At 33.8% G+C, this 22,115-nt stretch overlaps 2 protein-coding genes across 8 annotated transcripts in view; one reads left to right on the forward strand and one right to left on the reverse strand.

The window, feature by feature from the left end:
• The window catches only part of LOC131935392 (1-phosphatidylinositol 4,5-bisphosphate phosphodiesterase gamma-1), a 32,860-nt gene extending 19,983 nt beyond the window's left edge, over positions 1-12,877 (reverse strand). Inside the window, exons 1-10 of one of the 7 annotated variants that reach the window (XM_059291770.1) lie at positions 12,604-12,699; positions 10,933-11,056; positions 6,083-6,293; positions 5,875-5,937; positions 5,609-5,759; positions 5,163-5,309; positions 4,671-4,764; positions 4,108-4,179; positions 3,083-3,118; positions 825-906 (exon numbers count right to left, since the gene is read on the reverse strand). In XM_059291770.1, the coding sequence (XP_059147753.1) occupies positions 825-906; positions 3,083-3,118; positions 4,108-4,179; positions 4,671-4,764; positions 5,163-5,309; positions 5,609-5,759; positions 5,875-5,937; positions 6,083-6,211 (774 nt within the window). In that variant the 5' untranslated portion in view covers positions 6,212-6,293; positions 10,933-11,056; positions 12,604-12,699. Of the gene's footprint in view, positions 1-224; positions 254-824; positions 907-3,082; positions 3,119-4,107; positions 4,180-4,670; positions 4,765-5,162; positions 5,310-5,608; positions 5,760-5,874; positions 5,938-6,082; positions 6,294-6,462; positions 6,715-10,932; positions 11,057-12,603 lie in introns of those variants that run through there. The other 6 variants (XM_059291773.1, XM_059291771.1, XM_059291769.1 and 3 more) reach the window with 6 other exon arrangements.
• A 102-nt stretch (positions 12,878-12,979) lies between these two features.
• On the forward strand, positions 12,980-17,476 carry LOC131935403 (uncharacterized). The gene is made up of 4 exons (XM_059291793.1): positions 12,980-13,192; positions 15,463-15,563; positions 15,832-16,022; positions 16,255-17,476. The coding sequence occupies exons 1-4, from the start codon at positions 13,161-13,163 to the stop codon at positions 16,867-16,869; spliced, it is 939 nt and encodes a 312-aa protein (XP_059147776.1). The 5' UTR covers positions 12,980-13,160; the 3' UTR covers positions 16,870-17,476.
• Positions 17,477-22,115: the final 4,639 nt, after the last annotated feature.

Below are 22,115 nucleotides of genomic sequence, written 5' to 3' on the forward strand. Positions count from 1 at the left end.
TAGTTATAGAGTAGCTGTACTAACCCCTTTAGTTAACATCAGGTAGTGTTTAGTTATAGAGTAGCTGTACTAACCCCTTTAGTTAGCATCAGGTAGTGTTTAGTTATAGAGTAGCTGTACTAACCCCTTTAGTTAGCATCAGGTAGTGTTTAGTTATAGAGTAGCTGTACTAACCCCTTTAGTTAGCATCAGGTAGTGTTTAGTTATAGAGTAGCTGTACTAACCCCTTTAGTTAGCATCAGGTAGTGTTTAGTTATGGAGTAGCTGTACTAACTCCTTTAGTTAGCATCAGGTAGTGTTTAGTTATAGAGTAGCTGTACTAACCCCTTTAGTTAGCATCAGGTAGTGTTTAGTTATAGAGTAGCTGTACTAACCCCTTTAGTTAGCATCAGGTAGTGTTTAGTTATAGAGTAGCTGTACTAACCCCTTTAGTTAGCATCAGGTAGTGTTTAGTTATAGAGTAGCTGTACTAACCCCTTTAGTTAGCATCAGGTAGTGTTAAATTATAGAGTAGCTGTACTAACCCCTTCAGTTAACATCAGGTAGTGTTTAGTTATAGAGTAGCTGTACTAACCCCTTTAGTTAGCATCAGGTAGTGTTTAGTTATAGAGTAGCTGTACTAACCCCTTTAGTTAACATCAGGTAGTGTTTAGTTATAGAGTAGCTGTACTAACCCCTTTAGTTAGCATCAGGTAGTGTTTAGTTATAGAGTAGCTGTACTAACCCCTTTAGTTAGCATCAGGTAGTGTTTAGTTATAGAGTAGCTGTACTAACCCCTTTAGTTAGCATCAGGTAGTGTTTAGTTATAGAGTAGCTGTACTAACCCCTTTAGTTAGCATCAGGTAGTGTTTAGTTATAGAGTCTGTGTGCTGTAACAACCATGTCATGATCTGCTTAATGTTGATTCTGGAGAAAAAAATGGTTATACATTAGTATACAATTTTGGCAGAATTTTTTTTTGGCAGAAAACAAACATAAGAACATCTGATTACAGATATATTTCTGTTGCTTAAAGTTTTTTTCTAATTTGAAATTAGAAAAAGTTTTTTAAAAATATTTTTAAACAGAAATTAACTATTTATTGTGAGCATTAATATGAACATGTTAGATTATTGCAAACGTGAGAAAGTTAAAATAGCATAGTATAATAATGAGATAATAAGTGATAAGAAAAATGTTTATTAAAAAATATGTAAAAGTATTAAAATTAATACCAAATTTACATGTAATATAATGTCAGTCAGTCAAAAGGTTATCAAACCCAGATGGCACAATAAATAAGGGTATAATGTAGATCTCTATAAGTACATTTTAAATACACACAGCTAATGTGATGATTACAAGCATATTGTTAAATTTTTAGTAGGATTTATTTGAGTCAAACAGCATAGAAACATTTGACAGAAAATGGTCATCTGTATGAGCAAGTAAAATATTGCAAGGGTTGAGGTAGAGAAAGAAAAACAGAAATATTTTGAGATGATTCATTTGACTTGTAAAAAAACCAAAAGCATTCATATTTTGAAAAGTTCCTTTGTTTTATTGTTGGAAACATATGAGCCTTTTTTATACATGGCAGAATTGTTAGAACGAAAATTGATATATTTTAACCAGAGATACCAAAGGCTTCAAACAGATGATGATCTACTACTGTTCATGCTTCTTGACATACTTTTAGGAACAACACTCAGCTAAAAAATTAAATAAGCCAAAAAACAGGATTCATTCATGTAAATAGATCTTTGCTAAAACATAAATAATTCAGTTTGAGTGGTAGTGGAAGGAAGGTTTAAATTGTGATGAGGGAGGGGGGGGGGGGTCCTGATGTTTTGTGACTATAAGAGTGAGGGTGGAGGGTAGTAAAATCATGCACAAATATGTGGCATTATTTACAGATGACCCCAAAGTAAAATGTGTTTAAAAAAAATAAAAAAATTAGTAAAGAAACCTGCAATAATTTTAAAACAAAGAATTTTGTTAATAAACTTGCCACTTCTATAACTTTTAAAATAAAAATAATATTTAGTTTATTATTCTAAATTTTATGGCATATGTCAATGAGGCAATTTGCTTCTATGGCAATAAGAAGTGATTTTTGCAGCCTTTATTTTTCCTTATCGACATCAGGCTTCCATCAGCTTTATATTTTCCCCACTAAAGAATATCTTCTTCTAATTCTTCATCGTTCTGAATTTTAGTGTTGGAAGGGATCTCCTCCAACACAATTAAGTATTGAGGCCATTGACTCAGAGTTCAGCCTGCTTTTCTTTTTGGATTTGCTTCCATAGCCTTTGTCCAACCAAGAACAAACTACAAGGCAGCAGTTGTTTGCTTTTGGAGTTGTCTCTCCTAGAAGAGTGGCTGTCCCCAGCTAAAGAGCCTTATCTGCATGAGGGTTCAAACTCAAGATTTTTCAGCTTAGCAACCATGAGCTTTACAGACTCGATCACACCTTAGGATATCTCAATGGACATGATAAACCTGAGCCAGGAACCAAACTCAAGACAGTCACGATTTCAGTCCTGTGCTTTAGCTCAACCATCCCATGACTCAAACTCCCTTATAATTCCAAAACTGTCGACTCAACAATAACAAAGTTATAAAAAATTATATTAGATTTTTATTACACCAACTGTTAGGTGTTTTAGTGTGTTAATAAGTAAATACATTTTTCCAAAAATAAAAAGTTGAATTTTTATTTATCAAACCTGTTCAGCCACACCTTATAATCTACCTAAAGTAAATACCCAAACATGATTTTTGTCACTTATATATCTTTTAACTTAAATATCACTTAATTCAAAATTTTCCTTATATAGATCTAATCTTTAACTGTTAGCCATTTTCAGTCATGTTTACTATTATGATAATTTAACTAAATACTAAATCATAAGGTGAAATAATTTTAAAAAATTAATTTCTTACATTTCTATCCCAATCCAACCCATCAAAATCAACCCTCCAATTCCCAACATAAAAGTTAATACATAAAAAGTGTTAGAATGTCAGTAATCTCAGGTTAAAGGGTTAAAGACTATCAGGCTCGTTATGAGTCTGAGGGGCTATCAAAACATACTGGTACCTCGGCTCATACACCTCTTTACTGTGGCGGTGAAACCTAAATTTTTGTTGGTGGAGATCAGTAAGCAAAGCATGACTCAATCATCAGAACAGAATAATACGATCTTTCAATATGTATCAAGTCTTTTACTGGAAGTCTACATATGAAAACTAATGAGGTATAAGCAATTTAAATTTAATTAACTAGAAATGTTAAAGAAATTATATATGAAGCAACATTAACAAAACATTTTTTAGCAAACTATCTTGAGTAAGTTTTTGATATAAAAAATGGAACAGCCTAATTTTTTAAGGTTGGTTCAGCAAAATCTGCAAAGTTTTGTCCACTAGATTAGTCTAAAGTAGGTCAACAGGTCAGGCTTTGTTAAAGTTTTGTCCACTATATTAGTCTCAATAAAGTCAGGTTCTGTTATATAAAGTAGGCCAACAGGCCAGGCTCTATTAAAAGTTTTGTACACTAAATTAGCCTAAATAAAGTACAGGTCGGGCTCTGTTGATTCTCTATGTTGGGTTATGTAATGTCTATGTAATTAGAGCAGTTATATTAGAGCTTAAAATTGCTTACACTTGCAACAAGTGTTTAAACCTTTAATCCAAAAGCAAAAGGTTACATGAGTGCATTTACAAGGCTTTTATATAAACATAAATTCCTAAATACAAGAAGAGATCTGGAAAATTCTCCTTATAATCAGAGAATTAAATGTAAGTTAAATTGCTAATAATAATGTCAGTGAAATGTTTTTATTTTTATTTTTTAAAGGACAAAGAAAAATGTTGAAGATTATGATTATGGGGTATTAATATAATGGTTACAGGAAGATAGAGAGAACTTTGATGTATCATTTGAAGTGGAGGGGGAAATCAGCTTATAAAATGCGATGCCATTCATAGCTGACCCAACTGTGTATTGAACTCTTAGAATATATATTAGAAAAAGTAATGTTGATAAAACTAAAAGTAGTTTTTATACATGTGTTGAGCAGTGATGGTAACTACAAAAGTTTACAGTAAACCAAAATTACTTACTTCCCATCTTTACTTGAGTGTAGAAAACCTCCGCTTAGCTGCTGGATTTTACTGTATTCCCTATACAACCATCTGAAAATAAATGAGTGCTTGTTTGCGCTTTTTTTTACAGAAGTTTAATCCTCGGGGTTTTAATTTATTTTTTAATTAAATATTGCAATACACACAATATCACATTAATGCTAAGTATATGGAGTAAGATGACATGTTTATATGGCATGCATTAACAGTTATTCATCACCTAATATTCAAATTACCTTGTATAAATATATTAACCTATTATTTATATTTATTAACTATTAATAACCCTTTCCAGAAAGTTTCATTTTTTAATTTAGGAAGCAAACCTCTGACACAAGTCAACAATGTTAACATACAAGTCATAAGTCTTTAACACACAACAACAATGATAAAATACAAGTAATAAACACACTACTAGTAAAAAAACTTTTACTTACTGGAATGACATCATACTAGTAATAAATCTTTAACACACTCACACACTGATATTACACAAGTAAGAAACCTTTACTCGAATATAATAAACTGCACTTGTAACCAACCTTTGTTTTCGGCTATAAGCATTTTCATTTGCAATTTTCTCCAAACAGTCCCTGATGGCTACCTCTATAACAGTAAAATCTGTTCTGTCTTTTACTGTAAAAAAAAAGAGCCAATTTAATAAAAAAAGTATATTGACAAATAAACTAACTTTCTTTGACATTTACTGGGTAAAATCAGAAACTATTCTGAATTGCAACCTTCACTGAATACAATTTTCAAACAATTCGAAAATTATCAAATTGTAGGTAGGCTAAATATAAAAAAAGTACTCATATTCAAATCTTGATATGCATCAATCTTTATTTTTAAAAAAAACTTAAAAAGAAAATAATATATTTTTAAATTACCAGAATTAGTTAGTAATGTGTTTTTCTGCTCTCAGTTTATGTTCTAAAAATATTTAATCCAGACTTTAATGTATACATGTATTCTCTACAACAAAGTTCAGACTTTGTATAATCTACTCACTGTCTGTTTTCATGTGGTCTCACCTGAGAAAGTTAGTGAGTTCAGCATGAATGTAGCACCAAAGTAAATTGTGATGGCCAACTCTGGTTTCTCTACAAACACTCCTTCTGGGCATCTTGCTAACCTAGGGAGGGGGTCTGTTACTATTTCTTTCAGCTGACTCAAATCCACTGCAAATATAAATGTTTAATATAAAATTTCTATTTGTGATTCCTAAATATGGATTATCTTAAGATTCTGGAGATCTCAATAAGAGAAATAATTCCTACCTATAATTTGGCTACACACTTGTTTAAATCCTACCAATAATATGGCTACACATGTGTACACATCCTACCATTATGGCTATACATGTGTATACGTCCTACCATTATGGCTACACACCTATATAAATCATACCAAAATATGGCCACACACCTATATAAATCCTACCAGTATATTATATCCAACCAATAATTTGGCTACACACCTGTATATACGGGTTTCCCTCCCAAGGCTCGAACAAAAACCATGGTAAACAACTGGGAACGCAGGCATAACGTCAAATTTTCTGGACGTTTCTTCACATGGTATAATGTTACAACTATTCCAGACTCAAGTTCTTTAATAGCATGCTCTGTCTGAAATATTCCAACAAAAAAGTAAATCAGAACATAATTAATACTTTTAAAAAAGAGTTAAAAAGGCAGCTATTGTAAGAATGATATAAATTGCTATTGTGCCTTGTGTTCCTACCTTATTTCCTGGGTTGGTAATTCCAGAAGGACTTCCATATGCTTGCATTATAGAATGTTCTGTCTGAAATATTCCAACAATAAGAAAATCATGACATGTTCAAAAATGTTAAAAAGACTTAGGCATCATTCAAAAGATCTATATTAATTACTGCTGTGCCGTGCATTCCTACCTTATTTCCTGGGTTAGTATTTACAGTAGGACTTACGTATGGTTCAGAAGTTATCTGAATGATTGTAGCTCCAGTTTCTGATCGCTTGGCCCTTGGAATAACAGGAGTGTAATTATCTGCCCTTGGTACTGGCCTTCCTGGCATATAGGGCTGGGACTCACACATTGTGTCGGTTAGGTTCAATTCTTGCAGCTGAGTGCTGATATTATGATAGATTGTTCACCATCACAGTCTTTAATATCTTGGCCTGGCAAAAATATTCAAAGTTAAAAATTAAAAACTTTTATAACAATCTTAAGCAGCAGACTTTCTGTAATAATAATAACAACAGTAACATTAAATGAATCGGTTCATAAAAATTTCTAATTAGCACATAGATCATATCCATGAGTTGACCCAGCTCTAATAATAGATACCTAACTCAAGTCTGAAAAAGGTATAGAGTGCTGACAAACAATTCCTTCATTTGCTGATATCTAAGAAACATGAAATCTCTTTGATAGTTAGGTCTAGAAAGTGGGTGTGTGACTTGTATGTCTAGTGTTTAAGTAATTAACAAAAGCCCACGATCCTGTTTGTTAACAAATGTTAAGGATTTTTCAAAACAGAAGTAAAAACTGAATGAAGCAAGCATATCATGAATCAAACAGCTGTCAACAACCATAGAGAAAAAAACAGTCAAAGACTGAGAAAAATAAATCAGTCAAATATTGAGAGAAAAAGAGCCAAAGACTGAAAAAAAAGACAGCCAAAGACTAAGAAAAAAAGACAGCCAAAGACTGAGAAAAAAAAGACAGCCAAAGAGTGAGAAAAATAAATCAGCCTAATATTGAGAGAAAAAAAGACAGCCAAAGAATAAGAAAAAAAGAAGACAGCCAAAAACTGAGAAAAAAAAAGAGCCAAAGATTGAGAAAATAAAGGTAGCCAAAGACTGAGAAAAATAAATCAGCCTAATATTAAGAGACAAATAAATCAGCCTAATATTAAGAGAAAATAAAGACAGCCAAAGACTATGAAAAAAAAAAGACAGCCAAAGAGTGAGAAAAAACAATAACTGTGAATAGCAAAAGACTGTGAGAAAAATAAATCAGAAGTGCTCTCATTATAAAAAACATTTGTGTATTCATTAAACCACTTCAGGCTGCATCCATGGATTTCCATGACTAATTTACTGATACAAGGAAGTTATACTGCACATAATCATCTGTAACTTATCTGAATAAGCACACGGATTTTTAAAAATCTATAATTAGACATTTAAGTGTAACTGTTGAATTGATTTGCATTTAAAAAAAATTCCATTTTAAAATTGGAAATTTTCATTAAAAATTTTTTGTTTTTATAACAAAGTGTTATAATTTAATGTTGATGCAGTCCATTATGTAACATTTTTAAAAAAATCAACACTATACAAAAGATGTTACATACTCTAACTACAGTATCTTTAAGTTGATAATTAAAACTTATTGTAAATGTAAATGCCCAGTATTAATGTGTACAGTAGCAACAATAGAAATTACATCATATGGTAAGATAATGAGGAAGATAATTGATCCAACCTTTAGGGAGGGAACAGTCACAAGCATATGTTGCAATGACAATATTAAAGGTTATACAAGGCACCATTTAACATTGAAATATTTATTATTGTTTGTAGCCTAATGGTACATTTTGTACTAGGTCTGATTGAGTCCAGAATATTGTTCAAGTAGTTTATAATAAACTTTTAAATCTGGTGTTACACATGTAATAAGATGTAATCCAGTCTACTGGTTAAAAATAATATATACATTAAATTTAGTACAAACACAACCACAGAGAACAATGAGATATTATTCAGGAAAAAGAATGTTTTCAAAAGCTTTACATGTAAATTGAATAAATCTCTTCAATTTCTTACAAAGTTTTTTGATAATACTATAATAATAAACTTTTTTTTTTGTGTTAAGAATTTAGAGAATTTGAAGTGTTGTGGATCAAATGAAGAATATTTGGTTACATTCATGAATAAAACATGCCCATTTTCTGTGACAGCATGAACATAATAGGTTCCTGTTTCCAGAAACAAACACTTTAAGTCATAAACCGTACGGTCGTACCTCTTACTCTTCTAAAGTAAAGACAATTAATTTTGGCATTAAGAAGTGTAGAGATTTATAGTAGCTATTTCTTTGTTTTAACATCCTGGACAGGAGATAAGACATTTTTAAGCAATCATTCAAATGTAATGACATCACAAAACTGAAAGCTTATATTTCTTAGGAATTAAGCTGTTGGATGGTCAGTTGTAAAAAACCCAAAAGCTAAATATGTTTTTTGATTTTTATTCTCAGCTCAATTAACTTAAAATTGTGATATTAAAATCACAAATTGTACTGAATGATGTATGCCTTGGAGAAGATGAACATGCAATTGTGCAACTATTGCAGCAAAGCTATTACATAGGGGTTGTCAAGACTTGTGATGATGTGCTACAAAGTGTAGTGGAAGATAAAAATTAGCGTTATATTATGTAAGGACTATTAACTTATATTATATTTCGGCTAATACCAATATATTCATCGCAATAGGTTTTCAAAATTTTACACACAAAAAAGTAGTTGATTCTGCATGAAAATTTTATTAATTGTGACATTGACAGAACAAAATAAAGGCATACACTGTCTGAACACCATCTCAAATGATAAATTACTAGGAGATATCAAAATGGAAACAGTTTCCAAATTAATCGAAAAAAGAAGATGGCGACGGACTGTCATGGGGGACTGCCAGGAAAATTGCCAGTGACCGGTAAAAGTTGAGGGAGCTTTCTGTGGCGGCCCTATGTGTCTTGGGCACAAAAAGGTAAAAATGATATGGTAAGAGTGCTACTACATGTAACTTGATATAAAAGGGGTTAAGCTGTTTTAGGGTAGTTCTCTTGCATCTAGCTATACTGTTCATTGTTCAGTTTTTATGTTAAATACTTTTGTCTTATTAAACTGATGAAAATTAAATGCCATTTTTTCATAGTTCAGTATTTCATTTATGTAAATTATTTTGATACGAGCCGACCCGCTGCGTATCATACGCCGCTATTTAGTTTTTTTTTTCTACTTTTCAGTAATTTATAATTTGTGAATTCGACAGTACCAATGCTGCCATTGAAAATATTTGCTTAAAAACATTACCCCCCCCCCCCCCCACGTGAAAGCAGCCTCCTCTTAGTTACCTCCTCTAAGTTTAAAATCGTTTCAAACTAAATTATCTGCCCCTAATAGCCGTTACCAAACCCGTCTCTGTGATTGTAAAATGTAAACAGAGTGAACACCGCTCACCAGATCATGTGGGGTGGGGTGGGGGTGGTAGTGATAGTAATAGAGAGGAAGAGAGGGGACTGCAAAGGCGCGCTTGCAGCTTGTTTTCTAACTGATCCCAGAAGAGAATTATATATATAGATACTTTTGACTCATTAAATTGTTGAAAATTAAATACCATTTTTTCCATTGCTCAGTATTTGTTAATTATTTTGATAAACTTATGTATCATTAAAGTGTTGAAAATTTAATATTATTTTATGTCTATAATTGCTATTTCTGTCACAGTGCATGCTTCCAACTCTCTCAAATCTTTTACCCCAATTTATCTGAAGACACTACTATAAGCCTGCTACATCATCAAATTGGTATCTCCCTTGTATTGTTTAAAAATTATCTATAGTCATGTTTGTAAAATTGTAGATAAGCTGACATTTTTTAGGGCAAGGGGGTAAGCCTGATCAACTCTCTATATCAGGGGTCTCCAAACTACGCCCCTGGCCCGCGAGGTCTTCTCATCCGGCCCACGGAGATCTTTTTGTTCACGGAAAAAATGTTTGTTAAAAGTAGCTGAGGAACTTTGCCCAGAAAATGTAAAACAATCTGAATATGTAGCTGTAGCTTTGGGTGCAAATACCATTGCCCTCCGTGTTGCAGACATTGATGAAAACATTGTGACTCAAATAGTGAAAACTGCTAACAAGTTTCGCAATTTTTCAATTGCAATGGGTGAGTTGCTGGACAGTTGTTCCATGTTTTTGGAACACGTACAGGGCAACAACTTGATGCACTTTCAGCAGTGCAAGGTCTTCATGGCTGAAACTACAGCTGAGTTCCCCACATCATTTGCATGCGAGATCATCAAAGACCTCCAGATGCAGTTTAGGTAGCGGTTGTCTGACTTGGATTCAAAGGCAGAAGAAGTGAGACTGTTTCAAAACCCAATTGAAGCAAATGTAATCAGTTGCCCTGATGAACTACAGCTGGAGGTCACTGAATAGCAAGCAAATGGCCTCCTCAGAGACAAGTTCAAAAATTAGCGGGTGGGTTTTTGAGTTTGCCCATGGAGAACAAGCTTGGACATCGAGTGTGTTGTCGGCCCCCGACAGTGTTTCTTTCAAACTTTTTCTCCTGGGGGGGGGGGGGGGGGGGCATTTTAAAAATATATATATATTTCTATATAAATTATATTTCGTTGAAGGGGGAGGGGTGCGGGGAACTCCGCCACCCCAAAGAGATGCATGGAGGAAACTCTGGCCCACGAACTGATATTTGATAGTTAATGCGGCCCTCGGGCTGAAAAGTTTGGAGACCCCTGCTCTATGTGATGATGACCCCACAGTAATGATTCGCTTTTGTGAAGGCAACTGGTCCAAAGGCTTACAGCTTACTTATTCAGTTTTTTAGTAGCTTGGTAAATTAGTACCACTCCTGAGGAGTAATGGTCTCAAGTAGCTTGAGTCCATATTGTTTTGTCTTTACTAGAACTATTTTCTGTACCATAGTCGAACTATTTTCTGTACCATAGTCGCATAAGGATGTTGAAAGTAACACTTCATGTCTAATCATTTTTATAAGCAACTTGCGTACCTGTCATATGTTGCTGTGGTCTGTTACTACACACCACAGCAAAATAACACCACTTTATTTGAGGGTTTCATCAGCACATTCCCAATCAGTATTTTTAGGTGTGTGACTTTTTGTATATCTCCCACTATAAATACAATTTAGAACAAAGAAGAAGATAGTGTGAGGTCATACTTTGGCATTTAAAAATAATGTTAGAAGCTGAATTTGAGTCATTTTGCTTATAGATAGTCTGAATCTAGACTCTAGACTACTCTACTACTCTAGTCTAGAGCACTCTAGACTCTAGAGAATAGTAGAGATTCTAGCTGCCCTAGCAACCTCGCAGACATCACTCATCAGCAAGTAGCAGTCCAGCTCTTTACTGAGATGGCGGAATTACCTCTGACCCTGAAACGTCACTAGTCGTTTTCTGCGGTTTTTACGTTTATTTTAGGGGTCCTATCCACGACAAATGAAAAAACTTTATCTCGCAAATTCTCATCATTATTTTAATGCAAAAAGCTAATAAAATGGATACTCTGCCTTAGAAAGCCAGAAAAAATCGTGAGATTTGTGGTTGTAAATAGTGAGAGAATTTCTAGTGGAGCACTCTCCGTAAAAACTGAACCGCCGCCAAAAACAACCGTCTAACTAGGAAAACTGCCAGACTAACTCTAGATTAATGTCTAATTGAGATATTTACCATGTTTAATTACAAAATTGTTGTTTCCTTTTACCAAAATCTAACCCGAAGATGAAGTACCCATGGGGTAATTTCGGTCAACTATTTTTAGTATCGTTACATCATTGTTATGCTAGTTGCCTGACAGAAACAACAAGTTTTTGTTTTTTGCTGAATGAACTGTTAAGTCTAGTATTTTAATTATAATTTAATTGAAGCTTGTGCAGAAAAAGTAAAATTATGGAAATTATTATTGTATAAGTAATTTTATTAGTATATTGATTTTTTTCTTCATTGTGGGCCGACAGTAGCTGCATTGTAAATAATTCGTGACCGGTGGTTAACCTCATTAACGCTGCGTAGCCTATTCATATTCGTCTATATAATTTGAATGAAATGTATAGTATTTCTAACGATGCTTGTTCAGTGGCCTTTTTCAGAGCTAGGCCTAATTAGTAATTACGGGCGATTTTTAGACTTAATTGATCGGCTGTTAGCCTTTGTCATCGCTGCGTATTTTAAACAACGCTCATTCAACTGCCTTTTTCTTTTTGGCGCTATAATCAATAATCTGTTTAAGTTACGGCCATTTTAGTGTTTATTTTTTTCTTTTTAGCTAGGCCTAGCTCTAGTTAAAATTACTTTTTTTTTTTACGCAAGCATCATTTTCGTCTGTTAAATTTAGTACAAACTAGGTAGAATCTAGGTCTAGAAGTCTAGAATCTAGCATAGGCAGAGTAGCTAGCAGAGGCAAAGTAGCTAGTAGACTCGAGTCTACTAGATCTACTACTAGAATGATCTAGGCGCCGCCTAGATCTAGATTGATGATTCTAGATCCTAGATCTACTACTACTAACTTTAGTCTACTACTAACTACTAGTCTAGTAGATCTACTCGAGATTCACTTTAATCTAAAATCTCTAATCTAAAAAACTCTAGCCTGTAAATATTATTTTAAAAAATGTCAAAGGTAATTAAAGTTGTGTAAGTTAGGATTTAATTTTTCTTACCACCTGAACAGCGAAAAATTTCTGGATCACATTCGTGTGAGAGTGAAAGTAAGTTGGCTTTTAGACTTCCTGTTTAATAGTTTGTTTACCTTGACAGACAGCTGTACTAAGTAAGGCCCGATGGTCCTCTGGCTACATAAGAGTATAAAATCAGCTTTGCAAACTGCTCAAAAAAATCCTAGGCTATTGAAAACAGGTAAATTGAAATTTAACAATTTTTTTTCTAGTACGAAAAAATTCAAGATCTAGATCTAGATCTATATCTAACAGGACACATGGATTTTCACAAACCAAATAAAACCAATGACGAAAGTCTTTATGTTGTGGCATAGGCCTATGCTTCTTTAAAAACCTGGTACAAAGGTCAAGTGTTATTTGTTATCAGGCCTACTGCAGACATAGTCATTGCATTCAGTATCTGTATTGTATAGCAGACCAAAACATAGTTGTTTAATTTTTTAATCTGATTAATGATAACTATGCATGCATTTAAAATGTAACTCTATGGTAAAGCACTTGATCTACTATACTATACTAGACTTCTGTAGATAGGGAAAATGTTTCGCAGCAGAATTAACCATTTGCTAAGGTGAGCAATGACTGCCAGTGCCAAGGGCCATGCACAAAAAGAAATTTTTGCATAGATCTAGATTAGATCTAGACATCTAGATCTAGAGATCTAGTAGTACTAGATCTAGTAATTCTAAAGTGAGGAATAATGAATAATAATATTATTAATATAGAAAAGATCTAGATCTAGGTCTAGATTCTAATAATGAATGATTGAAAATGTTGAGTCCAAAAACATTGACTTTTGACTATGTGGACTGGGGGAGGGTGTGATCAAGTCAGTTGAGGTCCACATATTGACATATTGAATTTAATATCAAAGTGCTTAGGCCTACAATTTATTTCAATTTAATTTAAAACTTACATAAAACTTGTATAGTGTATACATGTATCGTGCACGAAAAAAGTTAAAGTTGGCAATGCTCATGATTTAAAAAAAACATAGCATAGCTTTTAGGGCCACTTAGTAAAAATAAATCATTTAATTTTTACCTACACTGGGGTCCTCTATAAAATAAGTAACTTAGTAACGTCAATATATTTAACTAATCTTTACCTCCCCTCCTTCCCAAATGTAAAAAATCTTCACTAAAAACCAGGACCCAACACTTAAATGATGTCACACCTCAGTCTACCACAACTCTCAAAACTAATTTTTTTAAAAAAGGTAATTTAAAAAAAAATAGCTACTGAGAATGATGAGCATTGAGTAGGCCTTGATTGGTTTTCATTGATGTTTTTGACACCCACCAGACCGGTGTGAAAACCACTAGAGATTATTCTGAAGTTTTTCCAAAATCTTTTTTTTTTGAGGCGCAGTGCCTTGAAGTTGGGGACCGTTTGGTGCCCAGAGCTCCCCGGCAGCTTTCTTAGCACCTAGGATTCAGTGATTGGGCATCCTGAACAGGGGGTCACTGGGGTACTAAGTTATTCAAAGGTCAAACAGCACAAGGTGCATCCACTGGACCAGTTTTAAAGATTGCCATATACTAGGAACACAGTGGACTACTATAATTGTTGACCAAAACAAATGGGTGTCCTGGAGACCCAGGGTTCACCTGTAAGCACTATAGAGCCCATATTTGTTTTTTAAAGAGAACCCTTCAATAAGGACATGGTGGGCCAACACATTTGATGGCTAAAACAGAACTAGAGATGCACCTGGAGCCCCTGGGAGTAGTTAACCAGAGGCTCCAGAAGAAGTCCCTGACACCTGGGCGGTTGTCTAGCTGTGTCACAGTGTTCTACGTCATATTATGGAGGGTGATTATTGTACACTCAAGACGTTCGTACAGGGATGTATGTGATGTAGTGTGGACAGATATGAACCCCAACATCTTAAGATACAATATAGCGCTGTTGCTGTTTACACTGAAATAACTCATTTTTAAAAAAACGAGGTCACACATCTAAAAATGGTAAAGTGTTGATGAAACCCTTATAAAATGATTTGTCACTGTCGTGTGTGGAATTACACCGCAGCAACCCTAGAGCGCTCCACAGAGAATTAGGTTGCACGACTAAAAATAAATAATTGGTAACAATGAAGTTTATAATGTGTGTCCTTGAACTTCTTTTTTTTTAAGACTGCATCAACATAGTTGTTAACCTAGTATAGTTTACGAGCCTACCCGTTGCGCAGCATATGCTGCTATTTCGTCATGGGTGAAGACTTCCTGAAAGACACAGTTGTCCAAATGAGGTGGGTGGGTACACACTGTTGCTCATGCCTTGAGAGCGAGGGAGGGGTCAGGAGGAGGTTTAGAGAGTCAACGTGCGTGCGTGGTGTACCACATGGTTGGGTAAAATAGAGAATTATATATAGATAGGCCTACTAATAAATTAACACTAGTAGATCTAGTATAAAGTTAACTACTACTATGAGTATGATCAACGTGGGTGTATGTGCCATACCAGTGTCTTCTATGGCACAATAATGGAATCTCCTAATTAAAAAGGATGTGAGCTAACTGTCCATATATTAATAATCATTGAGTAAACACACCGTTTTCACCAATAATTTAAATTGTGATAGTAAAGCTCTAGCTCTTATAATATAGTAGAAGTATTATTGGTTATTACCCATTTTCTTAATATATCTTGCAACTGTTTTTAGGCCTATATTACAATATTACTATTTTCATCCTCAAACTTGTGTTAGATTACATTTTTCAGGCAAAGCAACTGGATTTATATTATGTGTCTAGAAACCACGTTCAAACCCATTATCTGTATTCTAATTGATGCAAATTTTTAGCTATTTTTATTTTTACATCATTAAATTTTCAGGGCATATCCTTCCCTAAATTTAAGAGTGGAAGTTCACAAAGATCAACACAAGGCATTAGCACTACTCCCTGGTCTGCGATTTGATGATATCAGCCACACAGGTACAAGTTTAGGCCTAGTTTTGTACATTATTGTAATAATAACAGAATTTTTTCAATTTTTTTATGTGAACTAGATGCTTGCAAATTAGTAATAATAACCCGTTCTATTTTTTTACGTGAGAAAAACATATTCATTTTGGATTGGTCAAATTAGTGTAAATTCTATGGTTAAGAAATTTTACAGTTGTTAATAAAAAGGGATAACAAATAACTATTTAAATGTATGAGAATCAGACATTACATATTATTTCAAAATTAAAACTTTTAGGTCAGCCAGATCTTCATCGACTGATGAACATTATTGGTAGAGTTGAACATGCTGCACTGTATGAAAATATCCAGTCCTTTTTGGATTACCAGAGCCTCAGTCGGAAAGGGATTGGCAGCTATGCTAAAGGATTAGTCATGGAAATACGAAGACATTTTTATGAAACCACTACTGCTAAGTCACCAATTCAGGTAAAAATACCAGTGATATTATTAAATACTTTTTTCCCCATGTAGCAAATTTACTATGAAGCCGGGTTACTAATTGTGAGATAAAAAATTAAGAATTTCTGCTGATTTTATTACAAATTCTACCATATTCTACCATAATATATATTGACCTACAGAATAAAAAGAATTGTAAAAGTTAAAAAAAATTCAAGCATGAAAGTTATGACTAATAATGTTTATTTCCATGACAAAGGTATCTCTAAAATTGACGGGTATGATGGACACCATGTACACAGTCCGCAGCAGTGCAACATTTGGAGGTAGACAGCGAGCCTCTATCATGGTGAAGACCTGCAACACAATGGTGCACCGCGAGTCTGGTCTCACAGAGCAGATCCCAGACTGGTGGAGGCTCAAGTTCTTGAGGCTGCTGCCAGAGATGCCGGACAACTACCGGCCCATCCAGCCCCCAGACTGTGTGGGTCAGATCTTCACACATCACGTTTTGGTTCCGCTACGAGACACTGACACCAGCGGCAGGACTCGTCACCCCTCGTACACCCGCTATTTCATAGACAATATCAGTATAGCCGCTAACAAAAATTTCTACCAGCATTTGGCCAACATGCTGCAAGATTATTACGTCATGCGTATCTCAATGGTGCACTTCGCCCCTAGTGTTTGGGGGGATTCTTTAATTGTTGAAACGTTTCAAGACCCGGATGATGAGCTCAAGATCCACTGCTTCATCAGCAAGGAGGGATCAATCAAGTGGTATGGCTGTCTGGAGTACTATGAAGCTCTGTGTGAACCTGAGCTTGACCCACCTGCTTACATGTTAAAGTTTCCTTCCACTGATAATTCTTGAGGGATTTCTGAGACAGTTATAGAACTTTAAAAAATTCAAAGGTGCCTGTGTATTTTGGGTTGTAAATTCTAGTTGATGTTGATTAGTTGTAACCATTTATTTGTATAGGTGCTAAGATAGTACTGTTTAGCTCCACACAAAACCTTATTTATAATTAATTGTTATTAAATGTACCAGATATACAAATCTGCGGGTATAGCTAGTACATAAATCATTTGACTGTACCTGTTTACAAATGGCAAATCTCAGATAGTAAAATAAACTTAAATTATATTTAAGATTTCTTTGGTATTGTGAGTCATACACTCTTGAATGTTCACGGTAGTCAACTTCTGTTCAAAGTCCTTTACAAACTCTATATAAGATAATGGCTGGTCTAAGTTTCTTGAATCATAGTTTTTAACTGTTTTCAGGGCATGTCATTACAAAACTCTTGCATAATCAAAACATTACTTTATAGTTAGTTAAATTGGAACCAATAGTGTACAGAATGGACAACATTGTGACTTTCATGTTTTGCTGGCCAAAAAATATATACATGCTGGCTGAGAGCATTACCAACCCAAGCTAGAGAAACTGATGTTTTGAATTTTTGGCTATGACCAATTGTTTCTAAATGAATACAGAACTGTATATCTAAGGTTAAACTAAGAGGTCACATATTTGAAACTACTAATAATTCTTTCTATTTTTCTTCACTATGTTTATGAAGAAACCAACACATTGTTGAATTAGTTTTTGTAGTTGTGAAAGCTGAGTGAGTTTCATGTGTATATTTATTTATTGTACACTTTCTAGGTCTGAAATAGTGACAAAACTATAGTAAGCAAGTCTTAACACATAATTTTGACGTATGTTACATATTTTCATACTTTACTTTTTCCTATTGATTTTTGTTAACACAACAATTTATGAAACTGAAATATTGCTTTTATTTATTCAGCCCATGTTAAATACTGAGTAATAATGTCTTATACTTGGCTTGCTGCTGAATGAGTGCCTTCTATATTGATTGTAAATTATAGTATAGTATTAGAGATCAAGCCAATAGCTTTAGTTAACCATAATTCAGGAATGAAAGTGTTTAAATATGTATTCATTTTGTTTGACAACAGTTATGCATCACAATCTTATTGTGCCTTGTACTCGACCTGTAAGTTAAACAATGCACAACAATATAAACCTAATAAATATAAATTTATTCCCATCCCAGATTTATTTCTTGAATTGTTTGAGATTCAGGACCAAGACAGTTAATGACTTGTTTACTAAAACTTGGAAGACCTTTTCTGTGCTACCTTGAAATATCCCTTAGCAGATGTGGTTTTAATATCTATAAATCTCTGTTATCTGTTCCACTTAGTAAATGATAAAATACCAGTATTATCTTCCTGATTAGTCTTTTTGTCAGTACTTACTTTATAATAAACACTCAATACAAATTTAATGGTGGATGTGCTTAAAAGCAAATTTAAAAAAAATGAAAATGCTTAGTTGTTGATTTAATTTCACAGTTTTTTTAATGAATAATTTCAAATTATTCTTCTAAAATTTTTTTTGGCTCTTAAATCTATTTTTAAAATGTGTTCATTTGTAGTTAAATTAGCATTTTCATTTTTGGGAAAAAATGAATATATTATACCAACATTTCAACAATAAAACTATTTGTGTTCTACAACTGATACTCTTATGTTGTCTCAGCGCACCAGAGTTTGTACTTTTTAAGTTACATTAGGTTAGTCTGGTTGTCCTCCTGGTACCAGAGCTTTCTGTTCTGGGCTAGTCTTTCCAGCTGTCCCCAGGTGTATCCATTCTTCTTAGATGTCTTTTTCCAGGCCATGTCTCCAGTTCTTCCTTGTTCAGCTTCTTTTGCTTGTGGTTTCCAGGTAAGGGCCTGTCTTGTTATGCTAGATCAGCCTCTATTTGTACATTTTAACAAGATATTATTTTGTTGCTTAACTGAACTTGAAGGTTTTTAGCTTACATTAATTTTTAATTTACTTGGATCTCAATGTGTTTTCAGATTAAGCTTTTTGGCTAATTTAATGTTGTTTAAAATTGATTTTTATTCAGTATGTATTTTACTACTATAGACCTTGTAATGATTACATGTATGGATATTTGAATCAACAATCTCTTCTACAACCTGTAGTGAATTTCTTCATGCAAGAAAGGAAGCTTGACACTAACAGGCCTCCTATTCAGTAAGACAGGTTTTAAAGGGACCTCACTCCAGACAGAATAGACCAGCATAATTGTGTTCCTCCTGCCCCCTGCCAGCTTAATCAATAGAGCCAGGAAGTTTGAATCCTTCCAGCTATTTCACAATCCTGTTCTGTCAGTTTTCAACCAGGTACTTGAACTACCAGTTTTGAGTGTCACACAAAGAAAGATATTTTGTTTTTATGTTGTCAGAGCTTGCTGCAGTTAAAACTGTTTGCTTTTGTAGTTTTCATGACGTAACCAAAGTTGGCATTTAATAATTTTTTTTTTATTTGACTGAATTTAGTCCATTGCCTTTACTGTAAATTTGACATGAATTGTAAATTTATCACACAAGATTTTCAAAGTATTAAGTTTTAAAATATAAAATAATTTAGCATACTAAATTTCAAGTGGTGACTATTGTTATATATATTCATAGATACTTTGATTATGTTAAAAACAAAAAAAAAAACAGATCGATATTCTTTTTGTTGTGAATAAAAATTGATTCCAAACACTAATAATTTAGTTATGTTATATTTAGACTGTGAAAAAATCAGATATTCTAAATAATATGCAATGCATTCTAAAGAATGTGTGGCATATTCGACAGTGCAAATAATTTCTAAGAATAAAACTGAATTCTTATAGTGTGAAATTTTTTGTATGGAATAAGCTTAATCTACACTTAACCCAATCACCTTCTTGGCATTCTATAGAACGGCAAAGTGCAAAGTATGGTGTTTATTTTTACTTCTGGCATGGCCCATTTCAGGCAATCTTTAGTATAATGGTTTAGGCACACTGTCATTAACATGGGTACCATTTAATTAGTTTAATTAATGTGTATGGCTTGTTCAAAAGTTTCATTTAATGTGTGTTAAAGTCAAGGTGTTTAGGTCAGCGTGACCTAGAAGTAGAGCGCTAGACTTCTAAACCTGATTTGAACTCGAAACTTTCGGGTTGACAGTCTAGCACTCTACCGAATCCGAGTAAAACGTCCACCCAGTCTGATGGGTACCTACCTAACTCACATTGATGAAAGCAAAAGGTGGCTGGGCATAGTGCAGAGCCTTAGAAACAGGTGAACTTTACTTCACTTGCCCCATGGAATGTTTTAAAAAGGGTACTCTTCTACCTCTACTCTTCAGGTGTTTAGGTTGTGTGTGTTAAAATGGTTTCATGTTATGTATGTTTACAAAAAGGTGTCAGATTAAATCTGGTTACAGCATTAAAAAGATATTTAAACCTAGTTAAAAAAACAAATGCTATATGTCGTTTAAATATATGTAACTGGAATTTTACAAAATTAAGATAATACTTAATATTATTTTTTAAAAACTTCTAATCAGGGTGATGATTAACCTTGACATTAAAAAAAAATACAATTCAAGCAACTGAGATAATACCTGTAATCATCAGCAGTGCTTTACCATTTACAATGACTTCGTTGCGGAAAAACTTTTTTTCTATAGTAGCCTAGAGGTAGTCATAATTAGAAAAAAAAAGTTTCTTAACTTAAGTAACTTTTTATAATCTTGCACTTGTGCATTTTCCATGAATTTTTTAAATTTTATTTAGCTAAACCACTGAACGACTTTAAAATTTCTTCATGCGTTTATCTTTGATAATAATAGGTTAAGTCATTTCATTTATATTTTAGTAAGGTAAAAATACTCATCACGGTTCAATTCATTAAAGGGAGAGAACCAGTTAACTTTGTGATTTGTTGTGAAGGAGTTAAGGTTACTAACTATACTGACGAAGCTTTTAACGTAATGTACGAATTTTGATCAGTTTCTTCCAGGCATTTACCCACTCCCCCCCCCCCCCCCCGAACGAAATGGAAGTTATAAAGAAAACATACTTTTACCAGTGTCAACCCCCCCCCCCCGGAAAATGTCCGCTCCCCCCGAAAATCTCAAGTGCTCCCCCTTCCCCCACCCCCCCAACTCATGGAAAATCTGTTCTTTCAATAAAACCTAATATCACGCTGAAGTTATTTTAAGATATAAAATTAATAATCATTTTTAAACATGTTTTCAATTATTTCATTTCCATACAAAATACATGTCAATCTATAATTTCAAGCCAGGTTTAAATATTCTTCCAGCTTTCACAATATTTTAAAACTTTAAAATTAAAGTATAATGCAATGGTTACAGAGGTAGATGGCATACTGTTAATAATAATTCGATTGATGACAAGAAATAACTATGTATAAATTTGTGGAGATATTTTAAAAAGCTGTTCGTATTTTATTTTCTAGTTCAGTAAAATTTCGATTTTTTTTCTATAATAAAACTAAAATCTGTTTTTAATGCACTGGTAAATTTAAAAAAAATATTATAACTGACATGATTAATGATAATATTTTATTTATTTAGAAACTGCACTTAAGTAATTTGTATTCAATCGAGGAAATTTATTCTAAGTTCACTCCCCTGATCTTTATTACCAATATGTGCGAGTTCATTGGCAGAAGCAAGCTTCGTGTCGTCACCGAACTCGCTGTGATAGGAGGAGGGGGGGGGGGGGGGGGGGCGAGAAAAGCTCGATAAATTTTCACACTCCCATATATAGAATTTTTTTTTTCTTTAATGCATGGTCTTACGGCAGGGGTCTCCAAACTACGGCCCGCGGAGATCGTTTTGTCCAAGAAAAAATCGTTTGTTGGTGATGATGAGGAACTTTGCGCAGAAAAAAACAAAGACATGCCTGGAACTAACTGGCCCCCGAACTGAAATTTGATAGTAAATGCGGCCCCCGGACTAAAAAGTTTGGAGACCCCTGTCTTACGGAATAGATGATGTTTGTCAAAACTGGTTGACGAAGGGTAACTTTGAACACGTAAAGAACTTATAAAATGCGTCAATGCCATTCTATGCTGTTTGGTAGTTTGGGAAATGTTTAGATTTCAGATACATTCTGTTCGGGCATTTAGCATTATTAACTTTCTGTAGGCTAATGAACTTGACGGGAAAGTGCCAGACCCCTCAATGTGAACCACATCAGTGGTGGGCCTAGAGCCAGACCGCTCA

This window comes from Physella acuta, unplaced genomic scaffold (genome assembly GCF_028476545.2).
Source record: "Physella acuta isolate Inbredline_101_S28 unplaced genomic scaffold, ASM2847654v3 ptg000144l, whole genome shotgun sequence".
NCBI classification, from domain to species: domain Eukaryota; kingdom Metazoa; phylum Mollusca; class Gastropoda; family Physidae; genus Physella; species Physella acuta.

Bases quoted from the DNA above. Each gene is read 5' to 3' on its own strand.
- LOC131935403 (XM_059291793.1), top strand. From the start codon at position 13,161: ATGTTTCGCAGCAGAATTAACCATTTGCTAAG. The intron at 13,193-15,462 runs GTGAGCAATGAC...TTAAATTTTCAG, and splicing joins AGAATTAACCATTTGCTAAG to GGCATATCCTTCCCTAAATT. The intron at 15,564-15,831 runs GTACAAGTTTAG...TAAAACTTTTAG, and splicing joins TGATGATATCAGCCACACAG to GTCAGCCAGATCTTCATCGA.